Raw genomic sequence first — 27,334 nt, forward strand, 5'->3', positions numbered from 1 at the left:
TTTTTCCCTATATAAATATTTCTTTAGAACATCTGGGTCATTTATACAATTTTCTATTTACCTCACTAACTTGTTACAGTTTTTTTTAACTTATTTATAATTCAAAGTAAACAGAAACATAATACAGTGCTTAATCTTGTTGGGCTTCTAAAATGTACTATTCTAAAATTTAATAATTATTATAACTTGGACACAAAAATTAGTTAGCATATGTAAGGCCTAGACTTTTGCTAAGCATGTTTCTAATCTTTTTTAATAAATCATACAAAATAATTTATGGAAATAAAAGGGAAGAGGAACTAACTACCACTTTGTATACAAGATGAAAAGACATCAAATTAAAAGCATAATTGAGAGGAAGGAACAAAGACAATGAATTAATTGATCTCGATAAGTAACATAATTATAAATATTTATATATGAATGTAAATAACATAAATAAAACTATAGGATGAATACACTGCATTGTTTGGCCATACATTTTTTTGTTGCACAAGAATTATACAGTTGAAGGATAGCATTGATAATCTCTTCTGATAGGACTGGTTAGTACAAAGGTTTCTCAGTCTTAGCACTGTTAACATTTTGGGCTGGATAATTCTTTGTTGTAGGAAGCTGTCTGATACATTGTGAGATGGTTAGTAGAATCCACAAGTCATGACAACCAAAAATGTTTCCCATTATTACCAAATGTCCCGTGGCAAATAACCCCAAGTTGAAACTATTGGATTAGAGTATCTGGCGCTTTGGGTTAAGTCGTAGTCTGAAAAATGAGTGCTCAAAACAAACACAACAAAGGCAGAAGAGGGCGCCCATCTACATCAGAATTCCCATTGTAGAACATGGTGTGCTTGCCCCAGCTACTGTTGGGACTCATGCCAACAGCCTTCCTTCTATGGTACGAATCTCAATTTGGACTTCTCTAAAGTAAATGAAGTCTATTTTACTGATAAAAAACCAAAAACACTTAAAGCACCAATTCAACTGTTAATTATTCTTTAAGATCTAACTCAAGTCCACCTTGGTAAGTAGTGAGGTAATCACCCATTAATTCCTGTTTTTGATCTGTGTGACAGTGAGAAAAATAAGGAAAATGTGGTGAACTTTTAGAGATTTAAGAGCTTTTAAAAACAGTTCTAAGATTGTCATTTCTAGTTTCAACTCTGTATATATGTGTACGCTCTAATAGTCTTTCTTTACAAAACAGTAGTAGTGATTAATATTATTTGATTTTGTTTGTTTGGATTTTGTAGTTCAGTATTACTGCTTGGCAGAATAAATGCCCTGATAACAATAAGTTGATCATATATGTGGCACTTCTTTTTTTTAATTTTTAATTTATTTATCTTTAGAGGGGAAGGGAGGGAAAGAAGGAGAGAAATATCAATGTATGGTTGCCTCTCGTGAGTCCCCTGCTGGGAACTGGCCTGCAACCCAAGAATGTGCCCTGACTGGGAATCGAACCGAGATCGTGTGGTTCGCAGGCCCGCACTCAATCCACTGAGCTACATCAGCCAGTGCTATGTGGCACTTCTTTTACAAAGTTGTGTGTGAGTGAGGCCTATCAAGAAAAGTATGTTGCTGAAAGTAATAGCATACATTTTTTTCTCTTTGAGGTAAACCAGTTTACATCCTTGATTTTTTGACATAAGCAAATTCCATGTATTATTCATCTAATTCTAACTACAGCAATAGAACACATTTAGTAAGTTGTTTTAAAGCAAACTTTTGATCCCTTTCTTTTCCCTCTAAGTGATCATAAAGGGACCATTAGATTTCCATATAGGGCAAAGAATATATTGGCTGAAAGAGAACTCTTCCTTCCTAAAAAGAAAAACACTGATATTTTCCCCCAGCATCCATTTGAATGCTGTACAATTAGCATGACGGTTTCAGCATCTTGCACCTACTTAGTAACATGTTCTCACCATTTCCTTGTTAATGGTGCCTGTATACGAGGTCTATCTAGAAGGTATCCCATCATGTAATATGAAAAATAGACACATTTATTAAAGAAGATGCAAGAAACATTGTGTTGTACATAGGACAGTGACACCTCAGACCTCTTCCAAGCAGGCACCTTGGGACCTCACACGATTTTCCTGGTTACCATCAGCTGCCTGAACAGATTTTCCTGAATATCACTGATGTTCTGAAATCTCTTCCCTTTCAAATGTGATTTTAGTCGTAGGAAAAGCCAGAAGTTTCAGGATGCCAAATATGGGGTATAGGGGGGCTGAGTCACCTGGGTGATTTGAAGTTTGCCAGAAACTCTTCATGGACATGGTCTGTGAACAGGCGGGTGGCGTTGTGGTGAAGCTGCCAATCACCACTTGCCCACAGCTGCGGCCTTCTGAATCATCTGAATAGTTTCTGTGGGGGAATGAGTATTCAGGTTTATTGCAAAATTTGGTACAGATTTGTTGCTCTACTCAAGTCATTTTGAATGTGACAGCTACACAGTATACTTGCTCACTCAGTGGCATCTATCACCCCCACTGACTAGTACAGTGAAGTCGTCATTGTTCATGCATGCACATGCCAGTCCACTCTCCTTGGCTGCCAGGTTGATTACATGGATGTCATGCAAACTGTTCTCATTATGTTACTGAACAGAGGTCCAAGGGGGAGGGGCAATATCTGGCCCACCGAGGGATGCCAAAAACTGTTGCAGAAAACAGAGGCCCCTCCCAAGGACGGTATACTAATACCTACTGGGCTCTTCTGTCTGCTGCCAATTGGAAAGACATCTCTCAGTGCCAGAGATTTGTAAAAAGGAAATGAAATGTTTATTTAATGCTATTCAGGCCTAATGCCTTCCTTAAAATATCAAAGTCCTTTAGGGTATACACCTACACACACATACACACAGCGTTCCCTTCTCCCCTTGTCCCAACTCCAGGTACCATAAATCAGGAAAAGAGCACATGTCTGTTTTTCAGGTCGCTGGCACTGTGGGCTGTGTCACCTGTCCAGGCAGGATCTCCAATTAATCTAAAGTCATGCAGCACCTTCCACTGGCAAGAGTTCTTTGTACCAAGTTCCAGTCAAAGTCTCTCCTGCTTTCCAGGCCACTTGGCCAAAGGGAGTGCACGTGGGCCTCTTCTACCAAAGCTGCAGGGGTCCGCACTCCACCAAAAGTGCATGTCTTTCTTCTTCACCTGGCCGCAGGGATCTCCATTCTGGCAAAGCTGCGTGGTTTTCCCTTTTTACCTGGGTAAGAGGAGGTCTTAATTCTGTTGAAACCCCATGGCTCTCTCTCCTACTGGCTACAGGGGTCTACATCTTTCCAAAACAGCGTGGCTCTCCCCCTCACCTGGCCAAGAGGGGGTCCTCACTCTGCTAAAGCCACATGGCTCTCATGCAGGCCCTGTCTCTGAGAGTCAGCCCCCAGGTACATCCTGCGTAGAAGCCACTCACTTCTCCCTGGCTCAAAACTTGGCCACAGCTATTTAACATATCTATGAAACCAGTTAAAGGTTATAGATATGTTAAATGACCATTCCAGAGGTTAGCTGCAAAAGTGTTGCTATGCAAAACAATTCTTAGTGGCCCTGCTCCATTTGTCCCTTCCCCCAACTTACACCTGGGGGTGGTGGTGAGGACATAATAATATTTCCTGGATACCCTGAGCTCTGGAACACATTCCAAATCCTTTTTCTGGGCCCCACCCCAGCTGCACCCTGTATCAATTATGTTAACAATGGCTGGAATTTTCTAGACAGTCCTCGTATAAACATTGTGGTAGAGATGAAAATTAGGTATAGTCATAAACTAGGCTATGATTTTATAGAATATTGTTCACAACTACTCAGAAGACACCAACATCTGGCTTTTAATTTAGTTGAATGAGTTGGGAACTGCTTCTTTATATTGGTCTATCCTGAAAAGTGGGAAGAGGGCACTTAGAATTCTACTGGAAAGGATTCCTAGTGAAAGTCATGGTGTTCCTCATAGTCCCTGCCTTCCTTACTCATCACAAGCCCATCTATCTGTCTTACATCATGGTGTTTATCAGTTTTGATTGTGTCTCTTCAAAACAAGTAGCTTATTTGTATATTATGAATGAGGTTGAATAGTAACTTAATAAAAACTCTTTGAATGTAAATTGTATACTTTTTCCTAGGAACACATTTCTTTTTATTTCCACTTGTAATCTCCCAAGGTTTCTGAGAAGTAGATTGAAGGTAAATATTACTCTGCACAAATGTAGCAGTTAAACTGTTTTGCAAGTCACATAACAAGATTAAAATAAATTGGTGGTTGATCCAAGGATCATGATTTTTGAGTCTCACACTTGGTCCATAATGATCAAGTTACCATATGGTTCCCCTATCATTTCCCCAGAATTGTGTGGGTAATTGAAATATTAGTATATGGATTAGTACGTATTCATATTTACTTTACAGTAAATATGAATTTCATTTGTTGTGGAAATGAAAACTGCTTCAAAGTTTTCATTGAAGAGGCAGGATTCAGACTTCTGATTACTGAATAGCAGCCTACCTTTCTCCTTTTCTTCCCAAACTTCTTTTCCAGCCCCTGTGGTGCTTCTTGACCAAAAGTCTAGCTGTTCCCCCAGATACACCATGTTCTTCCAACTCTTCAAACGTTTCTATATATGAGATTTCCTTTTACCTGGAATGCCTTTTATTCTCTTTACTGCTTGACAAAATATTACTAATTTTTTAAACAAGGTATTACTCCCTGACCTAGCAACATCACCAGCATACCTTGAGAGCTTTTTAGAGATGCAGATCCTCAGCTGTGCTCCAGACTACTGCATTTAAGGGGTTGGGGGAAAGGAGACCGATGGCAGCTCAAAGGAGAGACTTGAGGTGAGGCTGGGGGAGGGTGGGTGGGCGGGGTTGGAGACCTGGTGCTCTTAGAGGGCCAGCACTCCCTCCCCAGCTGGGTCATCCTAAAGAGGATTAGAAGAGGGTTCAGCTGTCTGTGCTTTTACAAGTTCTCTGAGTGAGTCTGAGTTTGAGAACCACCATGTTTAGACACCTCTTACATGGCACCTTATCTTTGAAGCATATCCTGACAACTCTTGAGAAGGTAGTCATCCCTCCTGTCAAAGCACTCATTCTTAGTGTATTAATTTATAAAGTATGTTAATTGCTTTAACCAAATGACAACAGTTTAACACTGTAAGCATTTATTTTTCACTTGTTACAATATCTCATTGTCAATACATCAGGTGGTCTTTCATGTGATGATTTAGGAAGTTAGCTTCCTTACATTCATGGCTTCTCTCTTGCCCAGGACCTCTGTAGAGGCCTCTTGTGGAATGTCTGCTTTCAGCTTGGCCATAAGGACTGAAAAAGAGAGAGTGAGCATACAGTGGGGTGATTTTGTACCTTGTCTTCTAAATGCATTTGGAGTTTGCTGCCTCATTTTTCTTGTATTCTTTTCGCCAGAACACGATTACATAATTTCAACACAACTGTAAAGGAGTTGGGGTAATGCAGTCTTTCTGTCTGCACAGGAAGAAGAAATGGTATTAGGGAGAATCAAGCCCAGCACTGTCCAAAAACAAAACAAAAGAAAACAATGCCAGTCACATATGTAATTTTACATGTTCTAGTAGCTGCATTAAGAAAAAATTTTAAAAAGTAAAAAACAGATGAAATTAACTTTAATAATATATTTCATTTAATCTGGCATTCAAAGTATTGTTCAACATGTAAACAATAAAAAATTATGAATAAGGTATTTTACATTCTTTGTTTTTTCATACAACCCCTTTGAAATCTAGTGTGTATTTTTCACTTAGAGCATATCTCAAACTAGACAAATGTCAAATGTTCAGTAGCGCCATGTGACTAGTGGGTATTATTTTGGACAGCACAGGTCTGGCAGGTCCCTGCCACAGTTGGTATTGAAATCACTTCTTTATATCTTTCCATCTTGCTCCCCACCCTGTGCCGTTCATTTCTTATATCTCATTTCTGTGTGTTACTTACCTCCCAGTCCTCTCACAGTGCCCTGTGGTTAAGAAATATTTGTCGAGAGATTGGCAGGCAGGGGGTTAATGCATAAACACAAGAGAACATTCCTCTTGGCTCTTTTGATTATGTAGTGAAAGTTTCTAAAATGTTTTCTTCTGTTATAAGTGTGGTTGCAGAGTATGACAAAATTAGTGTCATAGTAGAAGGATAAAGTAATTGTAAATAATGCTGCCATGAACATAGGGTGCTTATGTTCTTTCAAATAAGTGTTTTGGGTTCCTTTGGATGTATTCTCAGAAGTAGGATCACTGGGTCAAAAGGCAGATCTATTTTTAATATTTTGAGGTATCTCCTTACTATTTCCCACAGTAGTTGCACCAGTCTGCATTCCCATCAACAGTGCAAAACGGTTCTCTTTTCTCCACATCCTCACCAGCACTTGTTGTTTGTTGATTTATTGGTAATAACAATTCTGACAGGTGTGAGATATCTCATTGTGATTTTAATTTGCATTTCTCTGATTAGTGACATTGAGCGTCTTTTCATATGTCCATTGGTCATCTGCATGTCCTATTTGGAGAAGTGTGTATTTAGGTCCTTTGCCCATTTTTTCCTTTGCAGCATTCTTTATAATCTCCAAGACATGGAATTAACCCAAGTATCCATTAGTAGGTGAGTAGATAAAACAACTGTGGGGCATTTACACAATAGAATATTACTTGGTTGTAAAAAAGGAGTTTTACCCTTTGTAACAGCAGGATGGACCTGAAGAACATCATGCTAAGTGAAATAAGCCAGTCAGAGAAAGACAAATACCATATGATTTCACACATATGTGGAATCTAATGAACAAACTGAATGTGCAAGCAAAATAGAGACAGATTCATAGATGGAGAGCAGAATGACAGCTATGGGGGGAGGTTAGGGGATGGGGGGATTGGGCAGAAAAGAAAAAGAACTCATGGACAAGGACTGTAACAGTGTGGTGATTGCTGGGGGGAGTGGGGTATAAGGGTGTAGGGGACTAAATGGTAATGGAAGAATACAATTAAAAAATCTAAAAAAGAAGGATAAAGCAAACTCAGTTAATTATGGAACTAATATATATTATTAAATTGCAGAAAGTTTGAGCTGAAAAGAACTTGACCATCAGATAGTTTAATGTTCTCATTTAATGGACCTGTGTCCCCCACACAAGTAGAAACTTGGAGGTTGCACATCAGCTCTGGGGAGCTGGCTATGTTGAAATGTGTGGTCGATTTAACTCTATTGCAGTAAATCTAGATTCCTGTATTTTTTTTAAATGAATGAACGCATGTTGTAGGATAGGCCAGGTATTTCAAAATGAGATGTGAACGTTGTTAACATAGTCTCAGTTTTAAAATGCTGCCAACAAAACTTGTTTAAGATTTTTTTCTTTATTTTAGTGGCTTTACTTCAAGTCCTAAATTAGGGACTTAGAAAGCTTATAAAAGCTATATTAATCCAATGTGTATTTCCGAGTAAGAGATTCTATTTAAAAGAGAATAATAGGACATTAAGTCTGTAATATTGGATAGTTTTTTTTTTTTTCCATTACTGGCCTAATAGCAGTGAATCGTGGAGGATGCATATGGCGGATGTAAATTTGACGTGTCATTTCTCTTATGGCAGGGTGACAGGAAATCCTTAGAAATGCATGTTGCCTTCCTCTAAACAGATTGTTTCATTGCTTTTAGTTAGGGACATGGGTCACAAATGTGAACTTGAATGAGGTCATGTAACTCAGCTGGCAAACAAATGAGGTGTTTATGAAGGGATTCTAGGTAACAGAACCCTAGGGTGGATTTTGTTCTTTATTATCTTTAGGAAAGTATCCTGCTAAGCAAGCATTTAGTTACATGGTCACACCCTTAACAATATGAGAGATGTGTGGAGCTTGGACTGTTTTGTAGGTCCTGTCTTACTGATTTAAAAGGCATTTTATTTTGGCAGAGGTAGGGTGGAAATGAGGAAGGTGGGTGAAGGGTAATTCTAGTGGAAGAACCCACCCACAAAGTTATGTTGTTCCAAAAAGGCCAGCTAAATAGAAATTACGAGTCATCAGTGAGTCGAAGCCTGCCATGGCATTTTCAATAAGGCTAAGATCCTGTGGAGGATAGTAAACATTTTGGTCTCATTCTTAGCTCACCCTCACCTTTCAGCCAGATACAGTCCTCTCTCTCTGTCATACCTGTGCAGAGACATACCTGGGAATACATCCATGTTTTCTTGTGTTGGATCTGAGCTTAAAAATTGTGTTTTTCCTGTATCTTTTAAATTATTAAATAAATTATTAAATCAAGATTGGTGATTCTCAGATGTGGATGGATGAAAGACTTCAGCATAGGTATCACCTGGGGAGCTGTGAAAATACAGGTGCCTAGGTCTCAGCTCAAGATTCCAATTCAGAAATTCTGGTGGGACTCCAGGAATTTGTGTAATACAGAGGTGAGCATGCATTTGACAGATCTTAATCCGCAAGGAGGTGGTAACATTTAAGGTTGATGGACAGCATTTCTGGAGGCATGAGGGTAACACTTGAGGAAGCAGTATAGTCAGTGCTCTTTGCATAAAGTTCAGGACCAGTGCTGGTGAAGAAGACAGGGGAGACTATGAGGCATCTGTCTGCCTCATTACCCTGAAGACTGTGGGATGGGGGATGCACAGGGGAGTAATCACAGTTTGGCATATGGAGGGACTGCCTTGTTCTGGGAGCCAGATTTCCAGGTCTTACTCTTTGTTTCTTCCTTCCTTTGGGGAATTAAAATGAGAGGAAAGTCTTTGCCTTCACTTCTGCATTTCCTCTTTCCCTCACTCTGTTCCATTCTTTAAACTATCAGGTTTCACCTATGTGTGAACAATAAAATAAAAAAAGGTTTCAATATAGTGAGGTTTGGGTCCTTTGCCCAAATCGACCCTGTATTACTTAATTTTCTGAAGAAGAAGAACTTACATTGAGCTTGAGCTTTAAATCTTCAAGTTGTGGATATCTGGAGATCTAGTCATTTGTAGACCAGTTTTTTTTTTTTTTTGGTAGACCAGTTTTAAAAAATTGATGTAGATTTTATCTTTATGGTCAAGGCAAACAAAAATGACTTTTTATTAATCTGTTTAAAGGTGTTTATTCACATGACAGTTCTTTTGACCTTGGACTGTAACTTCTATGCCTCAGTTTTCTCATCTGTAAAATGAGAGTAACTATCTCAGCGTTGGAGTGAAACCAGTAAAGCTACTGTCCTGCTGTGTGACACACTACCAGACCCAGTAAGCAGAGATGGGGATTGAATTTTTATGGACATTTTATTCAGATGGCCCGCAGTCTGGTAAGGTGGGGTTGTGTACCCTAACAGCCTATCTTAAATTACATTTTAAACAGATTCTTTTTATAAGAAGAAACCTGTAGGTAGGGGGTTTACACTTCAGGGAGAAAGTTAAGCAGATAAAAGCTGCAGCATTCTTTCATTTGTGTCCTGGGGGAGGTGGTCCTGGGCAGTGGTCTTTATCTGTGCCCTGGGCAGTAGACATCTAGCCTGGAGCTTATTGGCTCAGATACCATCTTGGTTGCTAGTGAACTGTTGATGGTCTGGGGTCAGGGCGAGGCATACCTTCGGTTCCTGGAAAAATAGCTTTTTACTGCATTGATTGCTAAGCTTATTCTTATCTGTTACCTAAACTGAATTTTTCTAACTCTTGAGTCGTCCCCCCCCACCCCGTTATGTGTAGAAATAAATATACTGTGTATCACAATACCTGGTACAGAGTAAGTCCGTGCTGAGCAGAGCCAAATTGTAGTGTGGGTGTAAAAAAAAAATCAGTAATAATGATTCTGTCTTTATTTCAAGTTTTGATTTATCATAGCTTTTTTGTTATTAATTTTGATTTGAGTATTTCATTACAGTTTGTTTATCTTGATTATTGACTTTTTAGTACTTTCTTAAATTCTGTTCGGGAATTAAGCGCCTCACTTACTCCCCACCAGTCCTAGCTCTGGAGGAAGCGGTGCCTGTGCTGTGTGTACATGAGCTACTTTGTGGACATTGTTTTTAAAAATTTCCCAGATAGTGATAAGTGGCTTTGAAAGTTTTAAAAAAACGTTCATTTTAAAGTAATTTGCACTTATTTAGAAAAGTTTAAAATATATAGATAAGTGGATGTACGGACAATAAAGGCCTATGTTCCTTATTTCATACACAACCATTATTGATAACTTTTGCTTTTTATTTCCTACTATCTTTCATTTTAATGTTTTCAGACCTTACAAAACTCTCCAGTATTCTTTGTGGCTCCCCTAAAGAGATACACATTCAAAAGGGAGATAAATTTTTTCCCCCTGGGATTGTGGGATCATTTTTTATTTTTATTTTTGGGTTATCTTTTTCTTTTAAAAAAAATATATTTTATTGATTATGCCATTACAGTTGTTCCATTCCCCCCTTCACTCCCCTCCACCCTGCACACCCCTCCCCCACCATTCCCCCCCTTTCGTTCATGTCCATGTGTCACAAGTTCTTTAGATTCTATATTTCCCCCACTATTCTTGCCCTCCCCCCTGTTTATTTTCTACCTACTGTCTATGCTACTTATTCTCTGTACCTTCTCCCCCCTTCTCCTCCTACCACTCCCCTGTTGCTAACCCTCCATTTCTATGTTTCCACTCCCGATCTAGTTGTCCTTTTAGTTTGCTTTTGTTTTAGGTGTGGTTGTTAATAACTGCGAGTTTGCTGTCCTTTCACTGTTCATATTTCTTATCTTCTTTTTCTTAGATAAGTCCCTTTAACATTTCATATAATAAGGGCTTGGTGATGATGAACTCCTTTAAGTTGACCTTATTTGAGAGACACTTTACCTGCCCTTCCATTCTAAATGAAAGCTTTGCTGGATATAGCAATCTTGGCTGTAGGTCTTTGGATTTCATGACTTGGAATATTTCTTTCTAGCTCCTTCTTGCCTATAAGGTCTCTTTTGAGAAATCTGCTGACAGTCTGATGGGTACTCCTTTGTAGGTGACTGTCCCCTTATCTCTTGCTGCTTCTAGGATTCTCTCCTTCATTTTAGTCTTGGCTAATGTAATTATGATGTGCGTTGGTGTGTTCCTTCTTGGGTCCAACTTCTTTGGGACTCTCTGAGCTTCCTGGACTTCCCAGAAGTCTATTTCCTTTGCCAGATTGGGGGAGTTCTCCTTTATTTTTTGTTCAAATAAGTTTTTCACTCGTGGCTGTTTCTTTTCCCCTTCTGGTACCTATCTGAATTGGAGCGTTTAAAGATGTTGGAGCGTTTAAAGATGTCCTGAAGGTTCCTAAGCCTCTCTTCATTTTCTTGAACTCTGTTTCTTCCTTCTTTTCTGTTTGGTTGTTTCTTTCTTCCTTCTGGTCCACTCTCTTGATTTTGAGTCCCAGTTTTCTTTCCACCACTATTGGTTTCTTGTGCATTTACCTTCCTTTCAATCAGTTTAGCCTTCATATGTTCCTCTAATTTGTGGCTAAAGTCAACCAATTCTGTGAGCATCCTGATCACCAGTGTTTTGAACTGTGCATCTGAAAGGTTGGCTATTTCTTGGTCACTTAGAATTATAGGCTCTGGGACTTTGAGCTATTCTCCAGTCATAGTGTTTGGTCTGTTTGCACCTGTTATGTACGAGGGGCAGAGCCTTAGGTGTTCACCAGGGCCGGGCAACCCAGTTTCTAGGTTGTGACTTGGTCTGGCTGAGTGGTTCATTGTCAGACTTCTGTACAATTCAATTTTCACTGTTTTGGCTGCGTTTTTGTTTCTAAAACTTTTCTGTCTTTAAATTTAGTTGTGGGCCGGGGCACAGTGTTTCCATCTATGCCTCCATCTTGGCCGGAAGTCAAGAGGGAGATAAAATTGTTTGAAGTAAAACTTAAGATATTCTGATTGATTTAATTACCAGGTTTAAGATTAATTTTGGAACATAGCTCCAAAATATAGTAACTGTGTAAACGGTAAGCTATTTAACATCAGTTTTTAGAAGCAAAAATGCCTAATTATAGTGTTAATATATAGTTGATTATAAGGGTTAAATTGATCCATGTTAAATATGTGTGCATGTCAAGTGCCTAACACATAGTAGGGGCTTTGGAAATGTTTTCAAATGTCATACTTCAAGTCATTCATTCTCTTCCCTTTCCTCTCTCTCTCCTTCTGTGTTGGAATTCCTCTATGACCATTACAATAAAAAAGTACATACATAGATATTAATTTCTAGATTTAAGTCTTGGCAAAGAGTAAATGGAAGTGTGTGCCTGGGTAGTTCCTAAATGCTGATTTTATGTTACATTAGAAACTCCTTTTATTTTGTAATTATTTGACCTATTTTGAATAGACAGAGGACTGTAAGACCTGGCACCTCTTTGTGGACGGGCCTATGGAATATTCCTAGCCACTGTTGGTCCAGTTTTCAGAGCTTGATTAAATATCACCCTCTCTTTTAAACACATGTTTTCTGGAAGAATTTTTTCCTCTTGTTTGAGAGGGAAAAGCGGAAGCCCATTGTGTCACATGTGTAATACTTTAGAAATGTAACAGAAGTAACATTGGACTGTTCAACAACCTTTAGTAGAGGACCAACAGTGGCTGCAACTCCTTCACCATCTCTGTCACCAGCTTTGCTTGTTTCTAAGTTATATGATGTGTGTGGTTTGATTTGGCAGGGAAGAAAAGGGAAGCTTTGATGGCCTACTTTGACATTTGCCCTCTCCACCTACCTGTTTGTATCTCCAACTCTGGTCACCTTTAGTGTAGCGTATCTATGAAGAAGGTTATTTAGTTTAGTTACATAGTTTCGCAGGCACTCAGGGGGAAAGCATGACTTGTCAGGATGTGTTGCTCAGGAATAAATAACATTGGAGTCCCCTCAAACTCAGGCTTTTTTTCTGTTCCTTGGCAGTCTCTTAATTTCACATAGGAAATCAGTCACAGTGAACTGGGAAGAAGTGGAAGGCCATCATTTAGGCAGTAGGATGAAAAAGTGATAGATCATCTTTGCTGCTGTTGAGTTCATCTTATGGAAGGGACATGATCTAATGGTTTTTAAAAGAGGGGACTTCCCAGTTATTGTTAGGAAACCTGGTATTATTGTAAATGATCATTGTCTTTTAAGTACAATCTAAATTAATTTAGAAGTACTAGTGGAGAGTCCACAACCCCCTTTGCCAACTTTCTCCTTGTAGCCCTGGGGTGTTTTTCTTTTTGCAGAAGTAGGTATCCAGCATTTTCCTGCAAGCCTGTCCTCTCTCTTTCCCTATGTTAGGTAACTAATGGCCATTCACTTTGATACCTGAGAGTAGTCAGAATTGTGTGACCTCTGCCAGCTTGTCCCATCTCTGTCATCTATAAATCTAGATGGTTCACTGGTGTTGTGCCTTATAAACACTGATGGGATTTGCTATATGTGAATTTCACATACACAAAGATATTACAAAAGCCATAAATTTGGAGGGTGGTTATTTGCATTTTTTAATTGGATTGCTTTGGGGGGTGGATATGGGAAGAAGTGGAAAATGGACATTATTTGTCTTCCAGTTGTAATCGAACAAAGCATTTTTATGTAGAAAGAAGCATTTTAGAGCTTTTAAAAAAGGTTTTGATTGTTTTTCTCACCAAGTGTGTATTCTGTGGATCTTAACCTTAGCATCTGTACATGTACTGAGGAAAGTTAGAAAACTTTGCTCCATATGAATTCCTTTGAGGGTTGGGTTTCTGATAAATCAAACCAATATGAGGCAGTTTCATTATTTTTTCTATAAGCAAATCTTTATGGATTGCCTACTGTGGACACAGTACATAAAGTACACATAGTGCCTGCTGGCAGTCACCTGCACACACACGCATACACAGTACTGGGTGTGTGGAGGGGTGATAAAGCATGCTGAGATTGCTCCAGTTAAGGCTGAGGCTGTGAGGCGGGCCAGGCTTTGGTGACTCAGTCTGGGAGTTTTGTTTCCTCAGAGAAATCTCAGGCACATTATGTTTTCTTTGGCTTTGTGAATTTCCATCTCTAAAACAAATAAGTAATACTGCTGGCTAAATTATCATTATGGTGATTAAAATAAATTTACAGTTTGCAGGAAAACTCTTGGTATCTATAGTGTAAAAGCTCTATGTTCAGCCTGAGGGGATCCTGACCCTTCAGTAAATTCATGCAAGACATGTTTTTTGAGTACCTATCCTGTTTTAGGACCCAGAGCAGAGCAGTGAGCAAATAGACAAAAACCCCTGTCCTCATGGAACTTCTTGGGTGTTTTTTTTTTAAATTGTGATTAGACAGACATTAAACAAATAAGAAAAGTAGCATAGAGAATGTATGATGGTGATGGAGGCTGTGGAAAAATGCAAGCAGGAAAAGCAGCAGTCTCAGGTGGCCATGGGCTGTCTTTACTGAGAAGCGTTTTGAATGGAGCTGCACACAGTGTTCCTCCACAGAGTGGGACATAGCCATAATCCATTTGGGCTTTGGGGGTGAACAGAATCTAGCTAGGATTATAATGGTGGATATTATAATTCGTGTTTTCTGAATGTGGGAACTGGGGCCCCCAGAATGGTAAATACACTGTCCTAAATTCACACAGCCAGTATACCAGAGAGCCATCTCTAGAAGTAGAAGGACTCTCCCCATCTTTGTTTCTTCATCTGTAAACAAAGCCTTCTTTAGGGCTTTTCCACTGCTGTCCCAGCACAATGGTCTTACCCTAGAGCTGTGTAGAGAGGAGGGTAGTGGGCCTCCTCTGGACACTCTTCTTTACCAATAGAACATCTTTTAGTTATTTTTGTCTGCCAGCCTCTCAGCTCTTCCTCTGCTCTTTTGGAAATGAGGATGTGACACATTTAGAAATATATCCACTTTTAGTCTTTGTATTTTTCTTTTGTGTGTAGTAGGGCAGTATGATTTGGAAATGTTTATCATGCCATTGAGGTGACTTATTTTTCCCCAGTGTCATCATTAAGGGAAGTTTTAATAGTTAATGTTATAGACATGTAGAACTGGAAAGATTTTGTAGTCTAAGCCCTCATTTTATAGGACCCAGAAAGGTAGGACTTAGGCAAAGTGCCTTTAAAGTATCACAAAGTTGTTGAGTGGCATGGTGGAGGCTAAAACCTCAGTGTGAGCTTTTTTTATGCCACTGTTTAGTAATCCGACGTTTTCATTTGTTTCTGACTGTAGAAGTGATAAGTACTTTTGAAGAAAATTTTTAGAAAACAAGAGTTTAGAGAAGTCATCTAAACTTCTCTTCTTCTATGTGATAGTCTCACATACCAGAGGTAATCAGAAGTCACATTTTTTTGTCTTGTATGTGTGTTTAATTATGGGCTTTTTCTTTGTCATTAAAAATTCTCAAGACATATACTTTGTATTGGTTATGTTATTTATCCTGTTTGGGGGTTATATATTATTGGCCTTGGGTTGTCCACTGGGCATCAGGCTTCATGTAATGACCCATTTGCTGATCTGGCCATCTGTCAACAAGAAAGTAGACTACAGGTGTTGACACTGCTGATTGCCATCTAATGCTTATTTATTTAACTGGGGTTTGGTGTTTAAATTGCTGTTACCTCTACTTGGATATAATTGAATCTACAAAAGTGAGGAGTTTTGTATTCCATAACTTGGGTGGTTCTCCAGCTTATCTCTCTGGATCTTAGTTTCCTTATTCTGCGAATTGAGTCAAATCTTCACTTGGTTCCTTCTCTAAGAACTAGATGAATTCCAGAGGCCTCTCAAGAAAATTACAGGCATACAAACATTTGAATGTCATTTTAGAGGGCTCATGGACCACTTTCTCCCCAAGTTCAGCCTTGGATTCCAGTCTAAGAAGCACTAGACCAGATGACAGCATGTTTTCCATTTCTGTGATTATTTGAGGTGAGCATCAGACTTTATATCAAAATGTGTTTTTTGATATTACTTCTTCCAAGAGACCAAGGGGTCTGATGTAGAGACCCTCTCTTCTCTCTCACCTCCACCCGTCCCTACATCTATTCTCTATTCATTGTTCTACCCTGTCTCTGCCATCACTATAATATTTATCACTTCACTCCTTGCAAGGGTTGACTCTAATCCTGTGCTGCTCTGTTTTCTGCTTCTTGTGTCTCTTAGGTACAATGCTTTTGTTTTTCTCAGAAGGGAAAATCATTTCCCTGATACCTCTTCTTTTCTTTGGCCAGCAAGCTGACCTGTAATAATACACTGTGGAAAATATTTAGTCATTACCTTTCTGCAGTTTTTCATAATAATTTTTACCTATAGTTTTAACTTTTCCCAAAATAAGAGAAAAGGAATGATTACTTTAGATTAGAGCCATATATATAATATTTAGATACATATTTAAGGGTGTTTTCCAAAATATGTGTTACATATCTGTATGCTCTATATATTTAAATATGCTTTGTATGTACTCTAAAGGCATTTATGAGGCCTGTTCGGAAAAAGTCCAACCATTGCTGATATAAAAAAATGGTTCGTGTGACATCAATGTAACCTGGCAGCCAAGGAGAGTATGCTGGAATGTGCATGGGTGAACAGTGATGACTTCACTGTACTAGTCGGTGGGCATGGTACATGCCGTTGGATAAGCCTGTGTTCTGTGTGGCTGTTGCATTCAAAATGACTGAGCTAGTGGAACAATGAATGTACATCAAAATTTTGTGTTAAGCTTAAACATTCATTCCTTTGTGGAAACTATTTGGATGAGTCAGAAGGCCGCATCTATGGACAACTGATGTTTGGTAGCTTCATCATGATAGCATACCCACTCAAGCATCACATGTTGTACAGTTTTTGGTGAAACATCAAATGACCCAGGTGAATCTGCCCCCATAGAGCCCAGATATGGTACCCGGCAACTTCTGGCTTTTCCAAAAACTAAAATCACCTTTGAAAGGGAAGAGATTTTAGACTGTTGATGAGATTCTGGAAAATCTGACAGGACAGCTAATGGTGATTGTGAAAACTGTGTAAGGTCCCAAGGTGCCTACTTTGAAGAGGACTGAGGCATTGTTGTCCCATGTACAATGTTTCCTTTGTCTATTTTTCATGGCACGTGGCTGGATACTTTCTGGACATACCTCATCATGTACCTTAAACTCTCTAACATATATGTGTGTGCCTTTAAAGTTAATTGATATATTTCATATTTTTTAAAGATTTATGTATTTATTTTTAGAGAGGGGAGAAGGGAGGGAGAAAGAGAGGGAGAGAAACATCGATGTGTGGTTGTCTCTAGCACGCCCCCAACAGGAGACCAAGCCTGCAACCCAGACATGTGCCCTCACTGGGAATTGAACCAGAATTCCTTTGATTTGCAGGCCAGCACTCAATCCACTGAGCCACACTAGCCATGGGTAATTGATATATTTAAAGCATGCTTCTGATATGCCAAGAACCCCTAATAGGTGGGTAAAAAAGCTCCATTGTGTTGAGATATTTATTCTGTGTATGGTTATTCCTTATACAGTTATTAGCTACAGCAAAATGCAGTTTCAAATTTTGTGTAATTCATTGCTAAAAACAAGTTTATTTGTATTTCTTTTTTTTAGAGAGAAGCATTTTATTAGTTTTTACATTTAAATATTTTATTTTTTATTTATATTTTAGAGAGAGAGGAAGGGAAGGAGAGAAACATCAATGTGTGGTTGCCTCTCATGTGCCCCCAAGTGGGGACTTGGCCTGCAACCCAGACATGTGCTCTGACTGGGAATCGAACCAGCGACACTTTGGTTCTCAGCCCGCTATTTGTATTTCTTAAAGGTTCGGTTATACTGTTTCTAAGAATATGTTTGTCTCAAAAAATGACTAGCAAGTTATTTCAGATAATATTTTCTTGGCTGGGAGAAAGGGACATTTTAATTAATAGTAAATGATCCTTTGGGTTTCGGTTTACAAACAGTCGAATGCTTCTGCCTTAATTCGGGCCATTAACAAATGAAAATAATTGCATATTTTTACAGCTACTAAATTTAACTTTCAAGCTAAAGATAACCAGTAACATGAAATGGACATAAGTGTTAAGTTTAGCAAATATGTTTTGAGCACTTGCAATACTAGAGACACTGGGTACTCAAATGTGGTAAAAATATAGTCCCTGCCCTTATGAATTTACAGTCTCATTAAAAATGTGACATGTACAAACTTAGTAAAAGACAGGATTCTGAAAAGCTCCGAAAGAGAGAGAAGTACAAGTTTAGCAGAAGAGAAGCTAATTGATCTGGCTAGGAGAAGCAAGGGATTTCATAGAGCAGGGTGGTATTTAATCTGGGCTTTGAGTCACACGTAGGGCATCATCTGGGTGAGAAGGTCCTTCACCTTCTTGCTTTTCAGAATGTGATGGAACCTCACTGTACAGTGGGAGGGCAGAGATATGGGGGCTTTTGTGTCTAAAGTTTGCCTTCTTTATAGTAAAAAAATTTCCCTTAGAAAATCCTCTAAATTTCTCATAATGTTTTTATATTTTTGTGTACCTAACCTCTAAAATAACGTGCATGCATATTAAAATCTGATAACTGAAACCTGTATATAGAAGCATTGATTCCATCCTGAAGTATTCCTGTTTCCCCACAGAGTTTACTCCACTTTGTTTTGACAGTGAAACTTTATACCCTTAATACGTTTTCATAGATATGTTTGTTATTGTAAGAGTTAAATAAGTTAGTGTGTGAAAGAACTTGAGGTTGCTAGGTCATAGGATCTTAGTAGATGTTAGTGGATTTGAGTTCATAGGTCTAGCATATGCATATATGTTGTTCTTTGAAATGGTGGAAACCTTGGCTACCTGTTTCCTGTCCTAAGATGGCATTTCCTCTTGTGGCTGCTGTGACACAAGATGTCATTTTTCTTGTCCTCAGACACTGATCTCATAAACTCCCTAGAGAAACCACATCCTTCTCAGAGGTTTAGGTTCTGGAGTTAAATGCTATCCCATGTAATTCTCCCTGCTGGTCATGTTTCTAAAGTGTTGGTCTGTTCTAAATGAGCAGACTATAACAAGGACATCTTACATTGCCTGAGAAGTTAGGTAGGGGGAAGGCTAACAAAAGTGCCTCCATTCATGTAGATTGTTAGAATTTCCTTTCTATGGAGAAAGGAAAATTAGGTCCAAAAATGAGTTGGACCTACTTGAAGGTGCTCTCAGAATTGCTCTCCTGTCTCCTGAATTTAAGTATAATGCTCTGAGATGGTGGTGAGAAAGCTGTGTGAATTTGGCTGCTGCATTTCATATAAATGTTGAGAACCTTGTCCAGTACATTAATCAGTTCTCCTTTTATATAAGTCTCTGTGTGAGAAACTCTAAAAGTTTTACTTGCCTTACCACTTGATTTCTTCTTTTGATGATATGAATTATGGAACTGATCATGTTTGCCTTTCTGTCCTGGCTACCTGGAAGCTCAGAGCCAAATCAAAATTTTTTCCTTGATTACAAAAGAAATATAAATTCACTGCCAAAATTTTGAAACATATAGAACAACTTGAAGAAGATGCCTGGCTCATGGCATGAGCACAGGGATTTCAAGATGACCGAAGGTAGTTGTCACAGTTGAATTGCAAAGAGGGAAAAAACAGTTGATTTTAAATAGCCGAACCACTTTGTAATGTGTTGCTACAACTCATTACAAAATCTCCTTTGAAATAGCAGTTGGTAGAATTGTTATTTTAGAACACAACATCCAAAGTCCTGATTTCAGGACTAAGATAAACAGCTTCAGACTATGATAAAAAACATCAACAATAACAGCAATTACCGTGAAATGAACCAGGGACTATGCTATGCCATTTTTGTTTTTTACTCTTTTCACTAAATTATCTTGATGGGATTAAACCCAGATTCTGCCTTTATTTTTAGTTGTTGATTGGTAGTTTTTACATATTTACGATTTTTAGCAGTTGGTATAGTCTGAAGAGACAGCTGGTTCAGCACGTTGTCATGGGTTAAACATACGTGTACACTGCATCCATATTGCCACTGCTTGCAGTGTGACCTTCTTCACATACATAAAATCTCTATGCATCTGTTTTCTCATCTGTGAAATGGGAATAACCATGTTNTTTATTTTTAGTTGTTGATTGGTAGTTTTTACATATTTACGATTTTTAGCAGTTGGTATAGTCTGAAGAGACAGCTGGTTCAGCACGGTGTCATGGGTTAAACATACGTGTACACTGCATCCATATTGCCACTGCTTGCAGTGTGACCTTCTTCACATACATAAAATCTCTATGCATCTGTTTTCTCATCTGTGAAATGGGAATAACCATGTTACCTACTTTATAGGGTCGTTTTGAAGATTAAAAAAATTCTCTTTTCAGGGCTTGGGACACAGTGGGCACTCTAGTTTCATAAAATATACAACCCATGTTCCTTCTCATTATCTAGAGAATGTCAGGGTACTTTGATCCAACAAATAGGATAGCATTCTCTCAAAGTCCAGAACTTCTGATGGCTTTAATGATTATGGGGATGCAAGGAAGATTTGGGCTATTCAGAACTTCTCAAGCCATTTCAAAAAGCTTTTGAGTTGTTGGTTATGCTGTATTTTCCTAAGGCTTAGTTTGTCTGTTTAGTGACTGTGGCTTAACTCTTTCTTGCCTCTTCTGATTCATGGGACATTTCTAAGTGTTGATTTAACTGTCTTTCAATTATTTATTTATGTAACTGAGGCTTTTGGGTTTTTTCCTACTCTCTTTTAACTTTACAAAGATAGAGTTTTAAATTCATAGATCATATTGTTTTGAAACACAGACTTGGTGAGTTTATATTTACCTTGGAAAATTACCCAAGGTTGAAAGATTAGGTAGCGTAAAAAAAATTATAGAAACAGCCCTGGCTGGCGTAGCTCAGTGGATTGAGCGCGGGCCTGCGAACCAGACGATGGCGGTTCGATTCCCAGTCAGGGCACATGTCTGGGTTGCAAACCGGTTCCTTGCAGGCTAACTACCAGCAGGGGATGCACAAAAGGCAACCATACATTGATGTTTCTCTCCCTCTCTCCTTCCCCTCTAAAAATAAATAAATAAAAAATCTTTAAAAAAAAATTATAGAAACGACTAATTTTTTTATTAGAGACTTGTTGAACACTTGTGACTCATTACACAATTAGTATCCACACTCAGAATAATTGCTGGTGTTTAAGTGATAGAGGTCCTGGTAGAAAGAAAAATAGGTGGACATTGGGTACCATCTCAGCTCCCACATTCCCCACACCCCATCATAGCCCTCCCAGCCAGTTACTTTGCCCGGAAAGTGGGAGACTTGTACTATATCTTATATGATAGTTTATAGATTTCCTTGGGTAGTGTACCTTATGGCACCTGTTGTTGCTAAATGACACCCATTTCCATTGTTTGTTTACTACTATTAATTCTATTACCTGCTGTAACTAAATCCTCCCTGATTTCAAGAAAATAAGCAGAGTAACTAACTGGGAGAAGCACCGCAGCAGCCCAGGAAGTACAGATTAATGTTTAATCCCATCTTAATGTCCATTTCTATGTAACTTTAAAATAAATCCCTTAAAACTTGTTTTAGTTTTCCCTAAGAGATGATCTTAAAATGATTTAAATGTTACTGTTATTGTGAGGAAATAACAAAAACAGGCTTTGGGAAAACACATTTTGGGTGCCATCCCCAATGAACCATGGGATGGTGACTCAGCTACTTTCCTGTGCTTTGTGTAAATCTCTGTTCATTATGCTAATCTGTCACTTATGCTGTCTATTCATCTTGCCTTCCCAACCACTTCTGACACTGCTTGAAAGGAGAGACAGACACCCTGACTATAGATGGATTTAAAGTAACATTCTGTTTAATAAGAACAGTTACCATGATATATGGTTTCCCATGAAACTGTTTGATGACTGTTTTGCCAGCATAAAATAACATGTAAGCTAAGTTTTTCGTGTAAGTAGAAACTTTCTTTACACCTGCAGCCATGAGGTTGCAGGCTCAGGAATCCCCTGCTGATTTCTCTTGCTGGCATTGATCATCAGCTAGCTATTGGTGTTTAGCCATAAGACAAAGGAAAAGCATCAAAAAAACTAAGAATTTTAGAATGTCTAGATGACCTAACTGTCTTTTCAGCTCCACAAGCTTCACATTTGAAGTAATTACTTGAAACAATTATGAAGGAGTTTAACTGTGTCTGGTTTTCTTTTAAACACTGCACTGTTTTGATTTGTGCGCATCTGGCCCACCCTACTCGGAGCAGACACAATGAGGCCGGTCTTTAACAGAGAGGCAGTACACTGTGTATTGTACAGTTCAGGATTTGTTTTCCTTTGGCCTGTGAGAGGGACCCTCCCATTTTGTGAGCGGTAGTAACACCCCTGAAGGCTGGCCGTCACTGTCATGCCCTCCCACCCTGGCAGGCTCTGCAGACTCAGCCAGTGGGGCTGACCACTTGTGCCTGGGAAGCCAGCTAGCTTCCTTTCCTTCCTCTGGCCGTTGGCATGCGTGTGTGTCTTGCAGAGCCGGGTCCAACAGCTGTCCAAGTTGCAGGCTTTCTGACTTGCATTTTCAGCCAAGAATGCAGGTTGATAAGTGCAGGACAAGTAGAAGTATCAAAAAGGAGCTGGTGATCGAGTCCCCCATGCAGCACAAGGATGCATCTCAGGGAGAAGTGGAAGCAGAGAGCACACAGCCAGTGCTGGTAAGGGGCACATCCACAGTAATTCTTTCGCCTTCCCCACACGGTGCTTATAATTGTGTGCGTTCTTCGTGCCTTCTTGCCCTCCTTTGGATTTTAAAACTTGCTCTGCCTGTCTCTTGAGAACTGTCTCTCTTTTCCTGTAGATTGTCTTCAGTTCCACTTTGATTTTCTTTGTGAGGAAAGATATGTTGACTTTTTGTGGGTAAGCATGGTTTCCAGGAGACTTCTTTGTATAACACAACCGTGTTGTTCAAAATTATGTCCCATTTAGCTGCAGTGTTGCCAAATGTACACCCAGGGAAGAGTGTTTTAATTGCCTTCTGCAGGGTTGAAAAAGATGTTCTTTGCAAAATTAAAACATTTTTACATTATGCATTTATGTTATTGTGAAAATGAGGAGGATGACATTGGGGGCTTTTAAGGAATGTAACTGTTAAAGTTACATGTGCGGTCTTACTCATTTTAACAGGTTTGCCTTGAGCACAGTAAGAAATAACCTATATTTTGAACCAATTGATAGAAATGTTTCTGTTCTTAACATTAGCCCAACTCATAGCAGTTTGATAAATTTAAGTGTTTCAGTAGACTTTGTAAGGGAGGAAATGTGAAAAACAGTCGTGTTGTTAGTATCAATGAGTAGTTTGCGCTGTCTCAGAGTTTATTTAGTACAATGAAGTCACATAATTTTTAAAAAATAAACTGCATAAAATCACCAACAGGTACTGCAAAGGGGACAGTTGAGCTTTTCAAATGAGCTGTTAAAGGGATTCTTAAACTAATACTTAGTGATTTTATATAGTGATTTTTTAAAATAAGGGTCTAATTGACATTATCATAAAGTGGTTAATTAATTTTCAACTAATATCTTTAAGACTCTGATCTTAAACTTCCCTATAATGATTTAATATGAATTAAACTGCTTTCCTCTGACATTGAGACTGCCTTGTATTGTACTGACTTCAAAATTGTATTGCTAACCATGAACTGAGAAAGTCAGTAATGTATGATGGGCCTTTGCACTGCAGGCTTTCATCAGAGAGATTTAGGTCCCTACCCTGGAATATTGTTTTGAGATGTTATTCATTATCTTGGAATTCTTTCTGGTGCACAATAGTTCATTTATCTATTGAGTAGCTGACCTGCTTATGTGCTGAATAGATTTCATTGGAGGAAATTGTGTGGTTTGGGTTCCTTTGTGAATCTTCTTAAAAATCTTTTAAAGATATTGTCAGTGATTCTTCAGAATGTGTAGAAATATTTGTCCAGATGATTACACTGTAGAAAGGTTCTGTGTGATTTTTTAATTCCACAAGTGACCGTTAAAAATGTTTGTCTTTCTAGTGCTCAAAAAAACAAACAAACAAATAACAACAACAAAAAACCCCAGCCCCTCATATCCCCAAATATCCCATATTTGTTTAGGTCAAATCTTACTCCAGGCACTTACTTCCATGGAGAGGTTTTCCCCACTGTAATGGATGAGGTATGCTGGCTGCAGCTGTACCTAGTGGAGATGCTCATCAGGGCTCAGGAGCTTTTGGCAGTGTGGAAAGCTCTGTTTCCATGGGGTAAGCAAGATACAAAGAGCTAATATCAGATAAGAGAAGCAAGGGTATTTAAGTAGGGCCTCTGCCCAAGGACAGACCTCCTTATCTCTGATTATCACTGCCTGCAGTGAGAATTCAGCAAACTGCTTGGAGTAAAACTTTTTCCCAGGACAGTTTTCAAAAAGTATGCCCACACAGCCATGAGATCTAGTTTTTGTAGTGCTATTCGTTACATCAATAGCTCACATGCTCACTGAGAATTCCCAAGTCTACAATGTTTATTTATTTAATTTAGTTTTATTGATGAGACAGAGAAAGAGAGTAATACCAATTTGTTGTTTCACTTGTTTATGCACTCATTGGTTGATTCTTGTGTCTGCTTTGCCCGGGGTTGGAACCCACAACTTTAGCTTATGGGGACAACACTGTAACCAACTGAGCTACCTGGTGAGGGCTATAACATTTAAATGTAACTTAACTTTATTCAAGACATAGCACTTTGAAATTAAGTTCTGCTGGTTTTAGTTATGTACATAATCACTCCTTGGGGGGGAAATATTACATAGTTTTAGAAAGCATAAAAGTAACTAATGCATATAATAAGAAATATAAATAGTATAGAAAGATGGAAAAATAAAGTGCCCTTACCTTTATTCTCCAAAAGTGTTCCCTATTAATTACTTGGTGTGTATACTTCTAGATTTCCTCCTGTGCATATAAAAATATAACACTGTATGTGTGTGTGTGTTTGGAAAATGTGCTAATACTATAGATTTCCACATTAATTTTCTCTCAGAACATGTCAAGAACATCTTTCTTTGCCACTACATACAGATTTATGCCATTGTTTTTAGTGGTTGCATATTATTCCAGTTTATGGCTATATCATAATTCAATGATTACTCAATTTGATTCTAATTCTTTGCAATTATTATAATGTACAGTCACTGAAAAATGATTGTGTGGGCTGTGAACAACTAACAGTGAATGAACTAGTAAATATAGCTTACAGCACTTACATAAATCAGAAGTACTTCTTCTATAAAACTTCTATTAGAAGTTTCCTCCGGGCCCTCATTGGCGATGATGTTTCTTTTCTGTTAAGACAAAGGCTAAGGTTACTCTTAGCAGTGGCTGCTTGTTCTGTGCAAGGTAAAGTCATTGAGTATTTCTAAGAGAAATATGTGTTTGGACATTATAAAGTTTCAGAGGCTGTAGTATAGGCACCTATGTAGGTGTTGTCCTTTCATTGTGACTGTAAGCGGGGAAGGAAGTACATGGTGAAACTTCCCTGTTCCTATCCAGGCTCACTGCCAACCCCATTGAAAAATGCCTTTGTGGACTGTGAGTGACTAATAGGGGAACAATTGGCATATTCTTGATGGCTACAAATTAGTTACCCTGCTTACACTTGAATCCCTATTTTTGCTCCTTGCCCCCACCCCAGCCCAACTGTAAGTAATTCCTGGAAATAATTTATTCTAATTGTTACTGCCCAACAGTTTAGAAGAAAAAGGTGTGGCCTCAAAGAGTAGAAATGGTTGGAGATGTGTCATTTGTGTTGTCCTTTCGCTGAGTTACTTTTAGGAGGTAGGTAAAGACTGAAGCACAGGTCTTATGTGGGGAATTTTGAAGGTTGAAGGATATGAAGATAGAAGAGAACTGAATTTTCATGTGTTAGATATACTCATTAGGTAGTTTTTGAAAAGTTCTTTTAAGAGACACCTTTTCTATTTATGTTATTTCCTGAGATCTTCAAGTGTTAAAAAATGAATCTGAGTTCTTATTTTGATGTTTGAATGAACAGATGATAGTTAACTGGCCACATGAGAAGGCAGCATGTGTGCCAGTGTGTTGTAGATAGGATGAGGAGACTGGGCCTTTGGTTGGACAAGTCAGTGTATTATCTGAGAAAAGCTTTTCTCTCCCCGAAGTTCTCTTTACTTTAGAAGTAGCAGAAGTGAATTAAGACAGAAACCCTGAAGTATAAGCTTATGGACAATGATCGTGCTGTTCCCAATATCCTATACACAGGTGGCAAACTCCAAGGCCCATGGGCCGAACCCGGCCCTCCACCTTGTTTTGTCTGGCTTGGCACCTTGTTTGTACCCATTGTCAGTGCCGAGCCTTCCCTTAACCATTAAGCAGTAGTTACATTTACACAGTCCTAAAATTACATTTGCCCCTTTGAAGGCAACCATGCAACTGATGTGGCCCCTGGTGAAAATGAGTTTGACACCCTTATAGTATAAGACTTTGGATGTCTGTGATTAAGTTAACTAAATTATGTGTTTAAAGCCCTTCAGCCCTATGGGTTTTCTACATCCTTATAGAGGTCTTTAGAAATAATTAACCATATTAACTACCTTGGTGATACTTAATAAGCAGTTTCCTTGTTTTTATTTATTTATTTATTTATTTATTTATTTATTTTTTAAAGATTCTTATTTATTTATCTTTAGAGGGGAAGGGAAGAAGAGAAGGAGAGAAATATCAATGTATGGTTGCCTCTCGTGAGTCCCCTGCTGAGAACTGGCCTGCAACCCAGGCATGTGTCCTGACTGGGAATTGAACCGCGATCGTGTGGTTCGCAGGCCCACACTCAATCCACTGAGCTACACCAGCCAGGGCAGGTTCCTTGTTTTTAAAATACTGAGTGGTGAAGGAAAGACGTCCCTGCAAGGTTTATGTAGTGACATTCCCAGGTGACAAAAAACCAGACAATTGTACTTATTTAGAGCCACAAGCCTTCCCTATGCTTTTTGGTTTTCTCCTTAATTTGTTTATTCTTTCATTCATCAGAACTGTATTTATAAACACTGAGATTTGTCAGACTTACTGAGTAGTGCATTGGGGAGGCAGGTGAGTGAAACCAGCCACCCCCCTCTCTCCCCAAGCAGTAAAGTCTGAGTAGTGAGGGGCTTTGTTCCTCAGAAATACTTTTTACATGGTGCTTATTAGGCGCAGAGGACTGTTCATCTCGCCCATCCTTTCCCACTAAAGCAGGCAACATTTAAATCATCATCAGCTCCAGGAAGGACACATCCTTAATTTTTGAGCACCTAAAACAAGCCTAGCCTGGCTTTACAGAAGGCATAGGGCCCCCTGAATATTCATATGAACAATTCGCGTGAATGAGGCCCCCAAAGTTGCACACGT

At 38.8% G+C, this 27,334-nt stretch overlaps 1 protein-coding gene across 22 annotated transcripts in view; it reads left to right on the top strand.

Moving 5' to 3' along the window:
- The window catches only part of DOCK9 (dedicator of cytokinesis 9), a 354,977-nt gene that overhangs the window by 104,942 nt on the left and 222,701 nt on the right, over nucleotides 1–27,334 (top strand). For 4 of the 22 annotated variants that reach the window (XM_037065817.1, XM_037065822.1, XM_037065824.1 and 1 more), the window contains exon 1: nucleotides 22,368–22,628. The exons of 15 other annotated variants lie outside the window; for them this stretch is intronic. In XM_037065817.1, coding sequence (XP_036921712.1) covers nucleotides 22,506–22,628 — 123 coding nt within the window. In that variant the 5' untranslated portion in view covers nucleotides 22,368–22,505. Of the gene's footprint in view, nucleotides 1–22,367; nucleotides 22,629–27,334 lie in introns of those variants that run through there. 3 more of the 22 variants (XM_037065834.1, XM_037065837.1, XM_037065830.1) reach the window with 2 other exon arrangements.

This window comes from Sturnira hondurensis, unplaced genomic scaffold, assembly GCF_014824575.4.
Source record: "Sturnira hondurensis isolate 20B ecotype Veracruz unplaced genomic scaffold, ASM1482457v3 Scaffold0016184, whole genome shotgun sequence".
NCBI lineage: Eukaryota > Metazoa > Chordata > Mammalia > Chiroptera > Phyllostomidae > Sturnira > Sturnira hondurensis.